The sequence below is a fragment of the Paramisgurnus dabryanus genome, chromosome 21 (assembly GCF_030506205.2).
Source record: "Paramisgurnus dabryanus chromosome 21, PD_genome_1.1, whole genome shotgun sequence".
Classification (NCBI taxonomy): Eukaryota; Metazoa; Chordata; class Actinopteri; order Cypriniformes; family Cobitidae; genus Paramisgurnus; species Paramisgurnus dabryanus.
In genome coordinates, this window is record NC_133357.1 from 33,108,246 (window position 1) to 33,127,030 (window position 18,785).

At 39.4% G+C, this 18,785-nt stretch overlaps 1 protein-coding gene across 3 annotated transcripts in view; it reads left to right on the forward strand.

Annotated features, from left to right (window-relative positions):
• The window catches only part of aar2 (AAR2 splicing factor), a 140,242-nt gene extending 121,685 nt beyond the window's left edge, over positions 1 to 18,557 (forward strand). For 2 of the 3 annotated variants that reach the window (XM_065286610.2, XM_065286609.2), the window contains exon 4: positions 16,441 to 18,557. In XM_065286610.2, the coding sequence (XP_065142682.1) occupies positions 16,441 to 16,608 (168 nt within the window). In that variant the 3' untranslated portion in view covers positions 16,609 to 18,557. The remainder of the gene's footprint in view (positions 1 to 16,440) is intronic. The other variant, XM_065286608.2, reaches the window with a different exon arrangement.
• The last annotated feature ends 228 nt before the right edge of the window (positions 18,558 to 18,785 follow it).

The window sequence follows — 18,785 nt, forward strand, 5'->3', positions numbered from 1 at the left end:
AAGACAGAGAAGTTGTTTTGTATGGGGATGGGAGAAACCCGCCCAAATCAACGTTGGTTGAACAGGTGTGGGAGGAAATAGCCGCAATTGTCTCATCAGCTGGCACCCCCAGGACGTTGCGCCAAGTGTTACAATGATGTCAGGAGACGGGGGAATCCCAAGCTTGCCGGCATAAACCGGGCACGCCGTGTAACGGAAGGTGGATCTGCCTCCACACATGACCTGACGCCAGCAGAGGACATCGCTGCATCCACCCTCACCGCTGAAAGTGTTGAAGGCGGTTTGGTGGCTTTGAAACCGGACCCAAGAAACGCAAGCAGTCCAACCCCAAAGTGCACTTACAAATCAAGTTCACATACATTAAGGTTTCTTATGAAACATTTTAATTATTATTTACATAAAATAGACATAATACAGTCACACAACAAACTTATGAAAATATTTTAATCGTTATTTGCATGAGAATTTTTTAACGCAGCCATACAATAAATAAAAACTATCACCACAATGATTTCCCTTATCTCATGTGTTAATATTTTTTATTGTAACAATTTATGATTTGCCAAAATAACTGTTGCATCTGTGTAGATTAGATAAGCAAAGTGTGTGCGCGTTGTGCACGCTATACATTATGGTCAAGCATGCGCCCTTAAAATAGCATAATGAACCACGCGCAACGCGCCACTGACTTTAGACTTGTTTTTTTTGGTCAGTGGTGCAGTTGTTTTTTGAAACTGCAAAATAGCATCAAGGATGGTTTGCGCCGGAACACGCCTCATTTTTGCGCTGAACCGCCCAGGGAGCGCAAGTTCATTCCCTAGTTTGCCGACGTGTGCCTGTGGAGAGAAAAACCCGCTGTGCGCCGGTGCAAAATACGAATGATACATGCGTCACTGACAAAGTCAATTGCGCTGGGTGCAAGATAGGGCCCATTGATTTCAACAAACAGAAGTTCACATTATTTGGATGACAGCTTATACAGTTCACACTGACACCACGAATAGCGGCAGCTCGACTTAAGCCGCCTTTCCACTGCACATGACAATGACGGGCAATAAGCCAGAAGTCATTCATTTCCTATAGACCCTTTTACTGTTTGTACACAATGATGATGTGGCAGTGTATGCGCGCGCATTTAGGCAACGGAAGTATGGCAAGAATCATCAGTGAAGCAACACCGATAGAGAAAGTTATTTTAAAAAGTTGACTATCAACTTTTTCAACACAGCTACCAGATCCGTGTACTATAGTGGAGTGGATAGAAGACGTTAGCAGATGGCCAAAAATAAAGCTGCCAGATACATATTAAGAGTTTGGTTCCAAAACGCAATAAACGCCATTTTTGAAAAAAAATTTGTTACTGCTAATATCAGTATTATATCAGGTCAGTATTTAAAAGTAAATTCTTAATTTTTCGCAAAATCCAATATCCGCCGTGTTATTCTGTCATCTTTTCTCCCTTTTTTCCCAAAACGCAATAAACGCCACTCCTCCTTTTCTACAGAATGCAATAAATCCGCTCCACAAATTACAGCGCACCATTCCATGCAATGTAAACAAACAATGGCGGCACTGAGTCCTAGTTTTTGTCATCTACTTTGTACTTCGTGATCAACAAACAAACAAAAATTAAATAATACTTTAATAGCATTGATAAACCTGTGGTTTTCTGTGACGGGAAAGAAACGTAAGCCATCAACATCTAATAATTTACGCGAGAGGCACTCGGGAGACGATCGCTTGTTCTCCCGACAGCATCTAGCTTCTCTCGTGCTAACACATTGACCCCAGGGGATCTTATGAAAAACTTTCCATAATTTTACTCAAAGTCAACGAGAATCACAGCTGATCACTGTGATAAATGTTAAGCGACGACGTCAAGTATAACCGCGCAGAAATGACAGTGTTCCTAATATGACAAAGTAAGTGTTTTGATTAATGCCATTAATGTTTATTTTTTTAAACCGTGTGTACAACTGTTCAACTAAATGAATATAAAATGGCAAAAATTTATGCACATTTATACATTGACTGAATAGATTTATAGAATTTTGAAAAAAAAAAAAACTTGGGGAGAGAAAAAAATCATTTTTATAATAAATGTTTGAAAATCAAGTTATGGATTTGAATTTTTTATGTTTTTATAACCTAAAGATGCTATGTGAAAGTTTGTAACAGAAAAAAGTGGTTTTCATCTTGTCACTTTCTTGGTATAGAAAACACGTTTTTACCGAAATTTGTCAAAATGGATTTATTGCGTTTTGGAACCAAACTCTTCATATATATGTATATTATTATATTATATTAGTGCAACCAAACGCAACAACCAGACATTTTGATGCTGGGAAAACTGTTTTAATAAACTTTCTGAGTTGCTAACACGTTAGAACCAATGGGGAATAATAGGGGTGTGACGGTCATTATATAACCGTGAGACCGACAGTTATAGTTGAACACCGTCATTAGAACTCTATAACCGGCAAAACCGTGTTATTAAAATATTTTTTAAAACATTTTTTATCATAAAGAATTTTTAAATACTAATTAAAAACAACTGTTAACAGTCTGTGTTACACGCCCCCTCACGTTCTCACGCAGTGAAAAATACAGAGCGGAGCAACCACTGACAACGCACTGACATACAGGATAGACCTGGTTACTTTTCGGTTACTTTTGAGATTGAACATATTAAACAAAGTCTCACCTTTCAAATCATCTCTTCCTTCTTGTTAATTTATAGCATCAAATAAACATGAATGACCATGAGAAGGAATGTTGTTTTAAATGCGGAAATGCGTCAGTACACTCCGCTTTTCAAGTTCAAATCCTCCCTTGCTAATCTACTAACTCTCTTGAACGCACATTCACTGCTAGTTGTCTTGCTGTTAATTTTAAAGAAACGTAGAGCAAGTAGCCAATCAGTGTCTAGTTTATTCAAACGCCGGGTGAGCACTGTGCAGCGCGTCTCACACAGTGATGTGGTTTAACTCAGCTTAGTTCCAGACAGACTAACTATTGCGGCATAATTATATAATCCACAGTTAAGGACAGGGCCGGAGTGGGGCCACTTTTCAGCCCGGGAGTTTCAGGCCCAAGACCGGCCCACTTTTTCCATAGTGTTATTCCAAATTAGCACTTTTTTCAAATTGGATAAATAAAGCAATAGTTCAGCTCTTACTATAGCTTTTATTAATATCATGGTTCAACAAATAAGGTAAAAGTTAAATAATATTTCACTTAAGATAAGAAGTTAACAAAAATATTCCTCTACACTCTAAAAAAGCCTGGGTTACTTTTTACCCATAATGGGTAAATATTGGACAGAACACATGCTGGGTTAAAAATTACCCCATGCTGGGTTAAAAATAACCCAATGTTGGGTTGTTGTTATGCAACCATGGATTATAATAACCCAACAGTTGGGTTAAAACAACCCAGCACTGGGTCAATTTTAACCCAGCAGCGTGTTCTGTCCAATATAAAATAATATAAATATATAAAATATATAAATAACCTAGCCCTTTTTAGAGTGTATTCCATAAGGAAAGGTTAATAAATTATTAGCATTGCTAATGCTATGAGGCCGATGATTAATGCAAATTGAAATATAAAAGTCCTAATTAAAAAAGAAAACAATTTGACAAAAATATTGAATACAATATTGGGTAAATGGCATAACAAGTGATTTATAAGCTTTTTTTAGGCTGGTAATTTTTTACTGGGAAAACAAAAGGTGATATAGGGTTCTGAACACAACCTGAGGGTTAAGTAAGGGATAATGTAGAGGCAGCTGGTAGTTATGCTGAAATAAGCCCCGACAGTGTGATCAGGACCCGACGCGAAGCGGAGGGTCTTGTATCACACTGAAGGGGCTTATTTCCCAATAACTACCGGCTGCCTCTACATTATCCCGCTTATTACACGGCTACTTGCCACATAAGAAAAAAAACTGGACATGAATATGAATTTGAAACATTTTATTGGCATATTTGTTTTAAATTTACATTTTTATCCTTCTGCGAAACTTTGCACAGATGCATAAAATGATCGTAATACCTTATTAAGATCCTCTGCTTCATACTTGTCTCCATTTTTTTCTCTTTTAGCCAGTCTTTGAGAAGTTTTAATGCCCATTCTGTATTTTTTTGTGTGTTGGCTTCGTAGCTGTCATGCTCTATTTTGTCAAGTTCAGTCTCAGTAAGCTCTCTGTGTCTTGTCGTGGTTCTCGAGTGTTTGTCACAAGATGGCGCCAAACAGACAGTAATCTTTATTGATCTTTATTGGCGCGGAGCGATTTTACTCGTGCAAGTAGTCCAGCTATGCGTTATTATTTTGGAGCGGTTATTATTTGAAAAGAACGAACCTGCAAATGTCTCAACTGACCAATCAGAATCAAGCATTCCAGAGAGCCGTGTAATAAATAACTTTAATTCATATTGTTTATTCATGGCCTCCTCATTTTCAGCGGGGAACTGGCTTATCTACTGCTCAGAAGCTGCTTGCATAATATTTGCAAGGTCTATGAATCGCCATGTATACACAAAAGGGTAATATTTTAACAAAAAAAAAGTTTGCTTGTAAATAGTTTGACAACGGTATTAGCCGAAAAATTACGTTGCTAATGCTAATCATTACTAGGCTTATTTCTCTTTAAGTTACCTGTTGCCCCTTTTGTTTGTCCTCTTGAAAATAAATCTGTAGGTTTGGCACATTTGGCAGCATCCTCCTCCAATGGATTTTTTCTTCAACCTGTTTTTTACGCCATCCTCCTCTCAGACGCGTATTGTTACGGTAGGGCCGGCCCAGCCTACCGGAGAAAAGTTTTTTTGGACGTGCTATGGAACGAACCAACTCTATGGGAGGGGAGGGGAAAACTCCCTCACAAGTGTCATTTAAGAGAAGATAGACTCACTAACGTAACAAATGTAAAAAAAAAAAACTTGACCGGCCCAAAAGTGAAGCGGCCCACCGGGAATTCTCCCGGTTCTCCCGATTACCCACCCTGGGCCTGGTTGAGGATTTAGCAAATTGGGGGCCCAATGCGAAGGTATATATGGTAAATAAGGGTCACCTTCCGATCTTTAAGAGAAAATGAAACCTGACGACCCGTTTGACTAAGGCCTAAAGCCCCACTGTCGTCGTTAATGCAGGTTCAGTGGCAAACGGGTCTATATTGTATACCATTTACAGGACCACGAGAAAACGCCAAACATCGCAACCCGACCATACGTGCTAACCCGTTTGACTAAGGCCTAAAGCCCCACTGTCGTCGTTAATGCAGGTTCAGTGGCAAACGGGTATGTATGGCATACTATTCACAAGACACACGAAAGCGCGAAAAACGCAACCCGACCATTAGGGCTGGACCAGAAAATTTGAATATTCGAATATTCGTTCGGTGGGTTGACATTCGATTTTCAGTTTTGAGATTCGAATATATATATATAAATATTTTTCAGCGTTAATGCAGAGCTTTTGCCAAGCAGGAAGTGCGCTTCACACTCCCGCTCTGTAGGTGGCGCAGAGAGACCAACATCCATAGCCAACAGCCATCAAACTCCACCAGTAGAAGAAGAGATCGCCTCGAACGGAAAGCGCGCTTCCTGCTTTGGGATTCACGCTAATAGTGTTGTAAATAACGTTCAGTTTCTTGCAAAAACTGATTGATTTGCTTCACAAGATGTCAATATGTCACACGGAGATATGGGGGATTACTTTTGTATTGGATATATATGCTTTAGCTCTTAAAGTGTGCGGATCGGTTGACTTGCATGACGGAGCACTGGGGTTTCTGCAAAATATCTTCATTATTGTTCTGATGAAAAAAACATATTGGATGGTGTAAGTGTTATAATAAATAAACTTGATTTTGAAAGTATGCTACCGTTTTATTACAGTTTGTTGAACTTCGTTCATTTATTTTCGTTGTTTTATTTAAATAGCCTACCCTACGTTGTCAGTAATTACTGTGCTGCTAATTTCTGATACGGGAATGTTTGTTTGTTAGACAAATGTTGTTAGAAAATAGGCTACCTTATTAAAAGTATTGGTCTTGTGTTTTGTTTCACTAATGCTGTTCTCGCATGACGCATGTTAGGCACGCCGCTTCCGGCTTGCGCTGTTCTGTAGTATTTTTAAAGTTTATTAATTCTAGAAGTGTCACATGTCCATATTGCACGAAAAAAATGCACTACACTCCCTTGAGTTCGCAGCAACACATCCGCCACATAATAAAACTGTGGATAGACAGACACACACATACACACACACACACACACACAGATTCCTGCCTTTATTAAAGAGAAAAAATATGTTCAGCCCCTCCTTCCGAAGCTTCGAATATTCGATTTGATTTCTACTAGAGCTTCGAAGCTCAAAAAATGGTATTCGGAACAGCCCTACCGACCATACATTAGGCTTGCCGCGATAGTCGGTGAAACGGTGATTACCGGTGCTTCAGCCTCTCACCGGTTATATCACTTGCCCACCGCGACACCGTCTTTCATCGTTGTTTTGATATTTTCGTGTAATTAAATCATTTAGTTTCGTTAGTGAGAGGAAACACACTAACAACTGAATGTGTCTGGTGCCTGAATTCAGTGGAGCTGAATGCGCATCACGTCACAGAGCAGCAGGTGTCAGATTTCATTTATTTCTGTCAGAGTTTGCGAGGCGAGCTGACCGATCAGACGATCGCAGAAGCCGCATGCTTACTCGTTTTTGTTATAATATACATATATGATGTTTAATATAAGCGAGATCGTTTTGTTGTTGTGTTTTTCATCAAGAAAAATAATAAACACATCATTCAAGCAGCGCTTTATGGAGAAGTAGCCGGTTGCTCTGCTTGGGACTGGCGTGTTCTTTGAGAATTACCTGCGCACATTGACTCATGCACTTAATTACCAGCTGTTGTACTCTCATTGGACGCAAATTCATACGCGATTTAACGCAGCGTACGCAAGCACTGCATTTAAACAGCTGCGTAATTCAAAAGTGAAAGTAAAATGTGCACGTCTGCATGCGCATTTATAAGCCCCTCCCACCCGGTGACACCAGGATAACCGGGTTTGTGACGCGCTGATTAACCGGTGGAAAAATTACGTCACCGCGGCAACCCTACCATACATACCACTGTCGTCGTTAATGCAGGTTCAGTGACAAACGGGTCGGTATGGCATACTATTCACAGGACACACGAAAGCACCAAAACCGCAACCCAACCATACGTGCCAAACCGTTTGACTAAGGCCGGAAGCCCCACTGTCGTCATTAATGCAGGTTCAGTGGCCAACGGTGGCAAACTATTTAATGCAATTCATTTTAAGTGTTCATGCAGAAAAGGTTTTTATTTATTTATTTGGTTGGTCTGTGTTATGACCGTGAGTGTTTTGTTCCGTAAAAATAACTATTGCGAGTTAAGTACCTTTACTAGACAAATTATGCGAATTCTTTGTTGAAGAGAAAAGTTTTAAGTCTAGATTTAAAATGATCGACTGTGTCTGGTTGGTGGACATCGGTTGGTAAATCATTCCAGAGCTTCGGGGCTAAGTAGGAAAGGGATCTTCCACTTTTAGACACTTTTGATAGTCTAGGGATAATCAATAGGCCAGAATTTTGCGACCGTAGTGTGCGTGATGGATTGTATTCTGATAGTAATTCTAAGATATGAGGGTGCTAAGCCATTTAAAGCTTTGTAGGTGATTAGTGATATTTTAAATTGTATGCGATATTTAACTGGTAGCCAGTGTAAAGATGCCAGAATTGGGCTTATGTGGTCATACTTCTTAGATCGAGTAAGTACCCTTGCAGAAGCGTTTTGAACTAGCTGAAGCTTGTTGACCTGATTTGAATGGCATCCCCCGAGTAGCGAGTTACAAAAGTCTATTCTAGAGGTCATAAAAGCACGAATAAGCTTCTCTGCGTCAGATGTAGACAGTATATGGCGTATTTTTGAGATATTTCTAAGATGGAAGAATGCTGTGCGGCAGACGTTGGCGATATGACTATCAAAAGATAAGTTGCTGTCGAACATCACACCTAAGTTCCTAACCGTGGAAGATGGCACCACAGTACAGCCATCTATGTGCAATTTGTAATCTGAAATATTATGTTTGTAGCGATTTGGTTCAATAATAAGTATCTCTGTCTTATTAGAGTTGAGCTTAAGAAAGCCATCCAGTCACTAACATCGCTAATGCATTCTTTTAGTTTAGAAAACGTGTGTGTTTCGCTGGGATGCGAGGAGATGTAAAGTTGGGTATCATCCGCATAGCAGTGAAAACTTATGTTATGTTTCCTGATAATGTCTCCTAGGGGTAACATGTATAATGAGAACAGGATAGGACCTAAAACTAATCCCTGCGGTACACCGTATTTAACCAGGGAGTGATATGACTCTTCCTCATTTACATAAACAAAGTGATAGCGATTGGTTAGATATGACCTAAACCAGGCTAGCACCTGACCACTGATACCAACATAGTTTTCTAGTCTATTGAGTAAGATTGTGTGATCTATTGTGTCAAAGGCTGCACTAAGGTCTAGTAATATAAGAATTGAGATTTCACCACGATCGGATGTTAATAGGAGGTCATTTGTAACTCTAAGCAATGCTGTCTCTGTGCTATGGTGGGGCCTGAATCCTGATTGGAACTTTTCATATTTACTATTATTTGTCAAGAATGTGCGTAACTGGCTTGCCACTACCTTTTCTAATATTTTCGAAACAAAAGGGAGATTTGAGATTGGTCTAAAGTTATTAAGCTCTCCTTGATCAAGCTGTGGTTTTTTAATCAGCGGTTTAATAACTGCTAGTTTGAAAGCTGTTGGAACGTATCCTATTTCTAGCGATGAGTTAAAGATATTTAGAACCGGGGTTGACGCTACAGGGAATACCTCTTTAAGAAGTTTTGTGGGAACGGGGTCTAATATACAGGACGATGATTTGGATGATGTGACTAGTTTAGAGAGCTCATCTATTGTAGTAGGTTTAAATGAATCAAGATGTTCGTATGGTAGTCTAGTGTTAAGTGAACTAATGGGTAGAGTGGTGGCTGCCTGGGTAGCTACGATGTTTTCCCTAATAGCCGAAATTTTGTAAGAAAAGAAGTTCATGAAGTCGTTACTATTGTGTTGAAGTTTATTATTGGTTTCTGTTTGTTCTTTGTTTCTAGTCAGTTTCGCAACTGTGCTAAAGAGGAAACGAGGGTTATTATGATTCTCATTTATAAGCTTCCTAAGATATGTATATCTGGCGGTTTTAATAGCCTGTCTAGTGTTTAACACTCTCTTTCCATGCTGCACGCCATACTTCTAACTTTGTGCTTCTATAATTTCTTTCCATTTTTTCTAGCTGCCTTTTTATGAAGGAAGAGAGCGTGTGTGTGTGATACGCGAAAAGATTTAGATTTTGCTTTGATCTCATGTAAATTTTTTTAATAAAAATGTATCTTGTTTGTCCAGTAATATTGTCCTAAAATATAGATTTTCGTGAGGAAAGCATTGTAAAAATTACTTTTTTGAATGTAATTTTAATCTTATCATTAATATTATTAGCCTTTGTGAGTAAATGCGCTGCATGCTCCAAAGCGCAATAGCAATGTCCAATTCAAGAACGGTCAATCTGATTATTAGGGCTCGAGCACCGAGGAGCAGGCCAGAATGGCCTGCACCGAATGGTGCGAAGCCCTATTGGTTTTGTTAGAATTTATTAGGGCTCGAGCACCGAGGAGCAGGCCAGAATGGCCTGCACCGAATGGTGCGAAGCCCTATTGGTTTTGTTAGAATTTATTATTAGGGCCCGAGCACCGAGGAGCAGGCCAGAATGGCCTGCACCGAAAGGTGCGAAGCCCTATTGTTTTTGCTCGGATTTATTATTTTTTTTATTTTTTTTATTTTTTTTTTACGTTTCGGGGCAATTTGGGGGCCTTAACATACTCAAAAACTCTTGAAAATTGGCAGAGATGTCAGAGTCGTCGGCCATTAGGACCCGGCAAAGGCTGGAACTCGGGCGTGGTAAGGGAGCTCTGTAGCGCCCCCTGTAATGCAAAAACAAACATTGGGGCACAGATCGGGCAAAAATTTACGCACATGTACGAGACTTGGTACGCATATAGATCTCATCGACCCGAACAACTTTCACCCTCTAACATTTTAGCTCCGCCCAACAGGAAGTCGGCTATTTTGGATTGTTTAAAAAATGCATGCATTGAACTTTTAAATACTCCTCCTAGAGGATGCATGCGATTGACACCAAACGTGGTAAACATGATGCTGAGACATTGTACTTGCTAAATTGCGAAGGGATTTTTGATATCTCGAACAGTTCTGCCATGGGGAGGCGACGAATTTATGGCGAATTCAGAGAAACAGGAAGTGTCTAATATCTAAGGCAAAAAATATCTTATTGTGATGCCATGCAGGGTGTTTGTTCGTCTGAAGATTCCGATCGCATCGATGTGCCCATTGTGACTCCCGGGTATAGCGCCACCACCAGGCGCCAGGAAGTGTGTCAGTCACAAAGCTGGATTTTTTTGACAGTTCCATGCGATGTTCTTTTAAATACTCCTTCTAGGATTTTCATGCGATTGACACAAGAAGTGGTCAACATGATGCCGAGACATTGTAGATGATAAATTGCGAAGGGATTTTTGATATCTCGAACGCTGTTCCCATGGCAACCTGTCAAACTTTACTTTCATTTTAAAGGCATATTTAAGCCTTACAGTTCCATGCGATGTTCTTTTAAATACTCCTTCTAGGATTTTCATGCGATTGACACCAAAAGTGGTCAACATGATGCCGAGACATTGTAGATGATAAATTGCGAAGGGATTTTTGATATCTCAAACGTTGTTTCTATGGCAACGTGTCAAATTTTACTTCCATTTTAAAGGCTTATTTAAACCTGACAGTTGCATGCGATGTTCTTTTATATACTCCTTCTAGGGAAATAATGTGATTCACCCCAGAAGTGGTCAACATGATGCCGAGATATTGTAGATGATAAATTGCGAAGGGATTTTTGATATCTCAGACGCTTTTCCCATGGCAACGCGTCAAACTTTACTTTCATTTTAAAGGCATATTTAAGCCTTTCAGTTGACGCCGATGTTCTTTTAAATACTCCTTCTAGAATATTCATGCGATTGACTCCAGAAGTGGTGTACATGATGCCGAGACATTGTAGATGATAAATTGCGAAGGGATTTTTGATATCTCGAACGCTGTTCCCATGGCAACGCCCCAAACTTTACTTTTATTTCAGGCATATTTAGGGCTCTTGGCGTGCTTAGATTAACCTAAAAGTCGGCACACACATCAGAGTTGTAGGCTGTTAAGTGTGCACAAACAGGTCAGAAATAGGCGTGTTTCTTAAGTGGCTCACTAGCGCCCCCGTTTGTCTAAAATATGGGGTTTCTTTTACCTACAGTCCCCAAATGTCTCAGTAACAACATTAAATAGCCCACTAATATTTACCCACTTGATGCCCTTGCCCACCGTGCATCGTTTTCTCGGACGCACTGTGTAGCGGTAAAAAAACGTGCGAGGGCCCGCCATTGCTGCTTGCAGCTATATTTATTATTTTTTTTATTTTTTTTTTTTTAACACTTTTGGACTTTTTGGGGGCCTTAACATACTCGAAAACTCTTGAAATTTGGCACAGACGTCAGAGTCGTCCCTCATCGCAGAAATCCAAAGGCTGGAACACGGGCGTGGCACGGGGGCTCTGTAGCGCCCCCTGTAATGCCAAAAAAAACATTGATGCACAGATCGGGCAAAAATGTACGCACATGTACGAGAATTGGTACGCTTATAGATCTCATCGACCCGAACAACTTTCGCCCTCTAACATTTAAGCTCCGCCCAACAGGAAGTCGGCTATTTTGGACTGTTTAAAAAATGCATGCGTTGAACTTTTAAATACTCCTCCTAGGGGATTCGTGCGAATGACACCAAATGTGGTGATCATGATGTCGAGACATTGTACTTGCTAAATTGCGAAGGGATTTTTGATATCTCGAACGGTTCTGCCATGGCGAGGCGACAAAGTTGTGGCGAAATCAGAGAAACAGGAAGTGTTTAATATCTAAGGTAAAAAATGTCTTATTGTGATGCCATGCGGGGTGTTTGTTCGTCTGAAGATTCCGATCGCATCGATGTGCCTATTGTGACTCCCGGGTATAGCGCCACCACCAGGCGCCAGGAAGTGTGTCAGTCATGAACTTTTAAATACTTCTCCTAGGGAATTCATACGATTGACACGAAACGTGGTGAACATGATGCTGAGACATTGGACTTGCTAAATTGCGAAGGGATTTTTGATATCTCAAACGGTGTTGCCATGACGAGGCGACAAATTTATGGCGAATTCAATGAAACAGGAAGTGTCTAATATCTAAAGCAAAAAATGTCTTATTGGGATGAAACGCAGTGTGTATGTTCGGCCAAGGATTCCGATCGCATCGATGTGCCTATTTTGAGTCTCGGGTATAGCGCCACCAACTGGCACCAGGAAGTGAGGCAGTCACAAAAGGTGGATTTCTTGACAGTTGCATATGGTGAACTTTTAAATACTCCTCCTAGGATTTTCATGCGATTGACACCAAAAGCGGTCAACACGATGCTGAGACATTGTAGATGATAAATTGCGAAGGTATTTTTGATATCTTGAACGCTGTTCCCATGGCAACACGTCAAACTTTACTTTCATTTTCAGGCATATTTAAGCTCTTGGCGTGCACTTTGGGTGCCTTAACATGCTCGAAAACAACGGAAATTTGGCACAGATGTCAAAGTCACGTGCCACTAGGCTCATGCAAAGGCTGGAATATGGGCGTGGCAAGGGAGCTCTGTAGCGCCCCCTGTAATGCAAAAAAATAACATTGATGCACAGATCGGGCAAAAATGTACGCACATGTACGGGAGTTGGTACGCATATAGATCTCATCGACCCGAACAACTTTCGCACTCTAAGATTTAAGCTCCGCCCAACAGGAAGTCGGCTATTTTGGATTGTTTAAAAAATGAATGCGTTGAACTTTTAAATACTCCTCCTAGTGGATTCATGGGATTGACACCAAACGTGGTGAACATAATGTCGAGACATTGGACTTGCTAAATTGCGAAGGGATTTTTGATATCTCGAACGGTTCTGCCATGGCGAGGCGACAATTTTATGGCGAAATCAGAGAAACAGGAAGTGTCTAATATCTAAGGCAAAAAAATTCTTATTGCGATGCCAAGCGGGGTGTTTGTTCGCCTGAAGATTCCGATCGCATCGATGTGCCTATTGTGAGTCTCGGGTCGAGCGCCACCACGAGGCGCCAGGAAGTTTGTCAGTCACAAAGGTGGATTTTTTGACAGTTCCATCCGATGTTCTTTTAAATACTCCTTCTAGGATATTCATGCGGTTGACACCAAAAGTGGTCAACAGGATGCTGAGACATTGTAGATGATAAATTGCGAAGGGATTTTTGATATCTCGAACGGTTCTGCCATGGCGAGGTGACGAATTTATGGCGAATTCAGAGAAACAGGAAGTGTCTAATATCTAAGGCAAAAAATATCTTATTGTGATGCCATGCGGGGTGTTTGTTCGTCTGAAGATTCCGATCGCATCGATGTGCCTATTGTGACTCCCGGGTATAGCGCCACCACCAGGCGCCAGGAAGTGCATCAGTCACAAAGCTGGATTTTTTTTGACAGTTCCATGCTATGTTCTTTTAAATACTCCTTCTAGAAAAATCATGCAATTGACACCAAAAGTGGTCAACATGAAGCCGAGAGATTGTAGATGATAAATTGCGAAGGGATTTTTGATATCTCAAACGCTGTTCCGATGGCAACGCGTCAAACTTTACTTTCATTTTAAAGGCATATTTAAGCCTTTTAGTTGACGCCGATGTTCTTTTAAATACTCCTTCTAGAATAGTCATGCGATTGACTCCAGAAGTGGTCTACATGATGCCGAGACATTGTAGATGATAAATTGCGAAGGGATTTTTGATATGTCAAACGCTGTTCCCATGGCAACGCGTCAAACTTTTTACTTTCATTTTAAAGGCTTATTTTAGCCTGACAGTCGCATGCAATGTTCTTTTAAATACTCCTTCTAGGAAAATAATGCGATTCTCACCAGAAGTTGTCAACATTATGCTGAGACATTGTAGATGATAAATTGCGAAGGGATTTTTGATATCTCGAACGCTGTTCCCATGGCAACCTGTCAAACTTTACTTTCATTTTAAAGGCATATTTAAACCTTACATCTGCATGCAGTAAACTTTTAAATACTCCTCCTGAGGAAATAATGTGATTCACACCAGAAGTTGTCAACATGATGCTGAGACATTGTAGATGATAAATTGCGAAGGGATTTTTGATATCTCAAACGCTGTTCCCATGGCAACGCGTCAGATTTTACTTTCATTTTAAAGGCATATTTAAGCCTTTCAGTTGACGCCGATGTTCTTTTAAATACTCCTTCTAGAATATTCATGAGATTGACACCAAAAGTGGTCAACATGATGCCGAGACATTGTAGATGATAAATTGCGAAGGGATTTTTGATATCTCGAAAGCTGTTCCCATGGCAACGCCCCAAACTTTACATTTATTTCAGGCATATTTAGGGCTCTTGGCCTGCTTAGATTAACCTAAAATCGGCACACACATCAGAGTTGTCAGCTGTTAAGTGTGCACAAACAGGTCACACATAGGCGTGTCTCTTAAGTGGCTCACTAGCGCCCCCGTTTGTCTAAAATGTGGGGTTTCTTCTACCTACAGTCCCCAAATGGCTCAGTAACAACATTAAATAGCCCACTGATATTTACCCACTTGATGCCCTTGCCCACCGTGCATCGATTTCTCGGACGCACCGTGTAGCGGTAAAAAAACGTGCGAGGGCCCGCCATTGCTGCTTGCAGCTATATTTTTTAATGATGTGGTATCGTTTCTAAAGACAAAAGACAAAAACTTTAAAAACACTGATTTAAAAACTTTGAACCTGAATTATCAGTAACTTCAATTGAGATTTTAGTATATTTAGGGCCAGATTTACTAAAAAGAACGTGAGAGCTCAATTCCAAATAATTGGCGATTGGAGTGGAAATTCTGCATGTGATTTACAACAATGGCACAAATAAAATAACACGGGCACAATAACGACATAAGCACATTTCCATAATGGCCTTTGCAATCTACTAAGAGCAGCTCAAATTAGTACAGGGCCACAAAATAAGCAGAGCTGATGCTCCTCGGCAGGACATTGCAATGAAAATGCGGAGTGTGAAATTCCAGCTAACAAAGTAAAAGTATACACAAGAAGAACCAGAGGACGAAAGATAAAGGTTTAAAGGAAGTTTTAAAGCACCTGATTTGACTTCTCCTCCTTTTCTCCAGCAAATTAAACATCGCATTGCTTGGCAAACAGTATTTCTTTTTAAAGTATGTTCCTCTGGCAAACTAAATTAAAATAGCCTTCTCTCCTTCCTTTGTTGCGTCTGAAAGGAAAACGTCTACAAATGCATATGCAATAAGGTATAAGGTTAAAAATAAACACATTTTTCAGAGCTAAATATCCACTGCGTGTCTTTAGTAAGTTCAGTCATTATTTAACGCCCAAATGATACTTTGCGCATGCTGTTAGTAAAGCTGGCCCTTTAAGGGGTCATATGATGAAATTTTTTAAAGATGTAAAAAGTCTTTGGACATACCTACGTCACAGAACAGGCAAAATCTTAATGATCTATCCACATGCTTGCAGAGAATGGTTTACCAAATTAAAATTAACAGGTTGTTCTTTTTTTACATTTTCTGGGTTGATAGGAGAAGTGTGGACCCAATTATAGCACTTAAACATGAAAAAGGTCAGATTTTCAGGCTATAACCCATTTAATATTTTGATAGTGTGACAAGTTTTGGTTATAAAAGGTTTTCTTATTTGCAGATTAATTTGTATTAGCATTCGCTAATCTTTCTGAATGACTGCATAACAATTCATTATAATGTCAGACTGAGCTCTAACCTAAGCTCTATCCCTGGTTAAAACCTCAAGACAAATAAACATGCTTCCTTAGTCAGTGCTTTTTACTTTAATGTTTAACATTTAATTAATTTATTAATTAATATTACTAATTGTCTGTCTTGAACCTTACTGAGGGCTGTGGGGGTACTTAGGGCTAAAAAGGTTGGGGCCCACTGATTTAAAGGGTGCTTTATTTTTGTTTATTTGGGGAACAGACACAGTCGTGGCCTAATGGTTGGAGAGTCTGTAACCCGAAAGTCGCCGGTTGGAGTCTTATGGCCGGCAGGGTGCGACTATAGTGTCTTTTAGCAACAAAGGCGCCTTAGTACCTGCTCCAGGTGTGTGTTCATGACTTCTGGGTTGGCTTTTTTAATGTTTAATGCACTGCTCTTCCTATTTCTCTTCTGCAGGACTTCTTCCAGTTTGCCATCAGCCCTGGGGTTGACTGCACTTTACGCAAAAGAGCTGAAAAATTTAAAGTCTACCTGACTAAAAAGTTTTGTTGGGACTTTGATGCAGATCTTGATGAGTGTGCACCAGTGGTGGTGGATCTTCCAGAAGGAGTCACTGTTGACTGATAATGCTTAAAGATCTGTTTTGTTGCTGCGTTTGCATATACATCTTGCATCGTTGTCACGTAAACATAGCAAACATCAGAAACAGTATAAACTCTAAAAATGTTTTGGCCAATTCACTTTAATTATTTTTTAATAAAAAAAACGCAAAAACATTTCATTGGAATCAAGCGATTAAAATGTTGGACAGAATAATTTGTCCCCCTAAAAATTATTTAGTAAAATATTTTTTTATGTATATTACCACTTAATGGTTAAAAAATGTTTTAGCATACCATGGTTACTGGTTGGAAAATGAAAATGTCCAGCCATGACTTCCTGTTTATATATTTACTGTGTGTGTGCGTGCGCGTGTGTGTGTGTACACAATGTGTAGGGGAGACCGGGGTTGGTTGTCACAATTTTTACTCATCCATGAATTGCTCATCTTCAAAAAATCTTTCAGCAGTAATTATTATATGAAATGAAAACTTGGGGTCTTGGCTTTAAATGTGTATACTTTTTACTTTTAGAATGTATTGTAACAGGAAGTAATTAACCATCAAAGACACTCTGACACAATGTGTCCCTATAGTGGTTCAATAGGATTTCGGTGAAAAATTGGGATCTGAATAGATAATGTGTAACTTTTTAGTTTTTTAAGCTAGAAACTGCAAATAAGTTTTAATATGAATACCACATCTATGATAGTTGTCATCAATGCCCATTATGTTTAAACAATGGGATTAAAGTGGGTGATCAGTTACTTGAATTGTCTGCTTTGTTGAGAAATAAAGTGAAAATAATTTGTAGTGTTAAAACCTCTTTATTTAATGCTTTATTTATTTTATTAACAGCAAAATTCATTTAACAGCAAACAAAACCAAACAAACAGACCATAAGTCTTAAAAGGTCTACATGTCCAATACTTACACGTGACAACCAACCCCAACTGACTTCTTGACAAACATGCTAAGCTAGCTGCCACACGGCTTTAACTTGATAGCTAAAAAATGACTCAAAATAAAGCTACTACTTTTGGCTTTTTAATAAGTGTTTTGTTTTTGAATGATTAATATCCTACAAGATCTCAACACAAAAACAACAAAAACATGAAAATTTACCCATAAAAATTAAAAAATGTCTCCTAACCTCAATGTTTTATGTCTGCTCAGCAAAATTACAAGTGCAAATGAGTAAGCTATTAAAGGCTAACAAATTGATATCAAAATTGTACCACAGCGCCATGTAGTATGTCTGGAATAAGCAGTGTGACAACCAACCCGTGAGACAACCAGCCCCAGTCTCCCCTACAATGTGTAAATATAAGGTTATACAAAGACCAATTGTTAAACATGCATCACAATAGGTAAAACCTAAGAATATAGTTATTATGTGCAGTAAAAGGTTGTTGAGCATCACACAATTGAGGGTGGCTGTTAGAAAATAGCTGAAACATGAAAAAAATCCCATTAATATTTAAAGATTTACTTCATCAGGGCAATCTGCTTAAAAGAGGATGTGTATTGTCCTCAGTGGCAGCTTGTGACTACTCTTCGGAAGGGTGCAAAGGAACTAAATAGTAAAGCCTCGATGTACAATAAGGGACATGTGACATTTAAGAGTGATGGGTATTTCAAAAATTTATAAATTATTCCCATGCATCGATTTTAATGTTAAACATTTGTAAATCCAAATGAATCCATATGGAATATATTCAGACAGTTTAAGATACGATCTTTGAATTTTCAAGTCGAAAATATCTTATTTTGACACCGCCGCACAGGAGGCATGGCAAACTGAAATAAAACTTTAAAGACACAAATATTATGTTTATGTCTAAAACTATATTTAAATAAAACCCTTGAAATGAAAGGTCCACTAATAATCGCCTTAACTAGAGTGATGTCAATAATGTTTCCATGTAAGAACTTGTTATAAATATTAAAAACTTAAGCAAACGACCACAAATATGTTTTCTTACCACTCGCCATTGTAGCAGTTAGAGAATTTGGCCTTTGATAATTTAATATTTTTATGCTAATGAGTTAAATTAGGGGCGTTTGCAAGGCGGAGTTCTAAGAGCATTCAGCTGCGCACAATTTTAAGATCCCTGCAAACATAAGGCGCGCCCATCGTTTTTCCAGCGGACCACCAGCGGCAGCCGCTACTTTTTCGACAGCGGTCCGCTGTCGTACTGC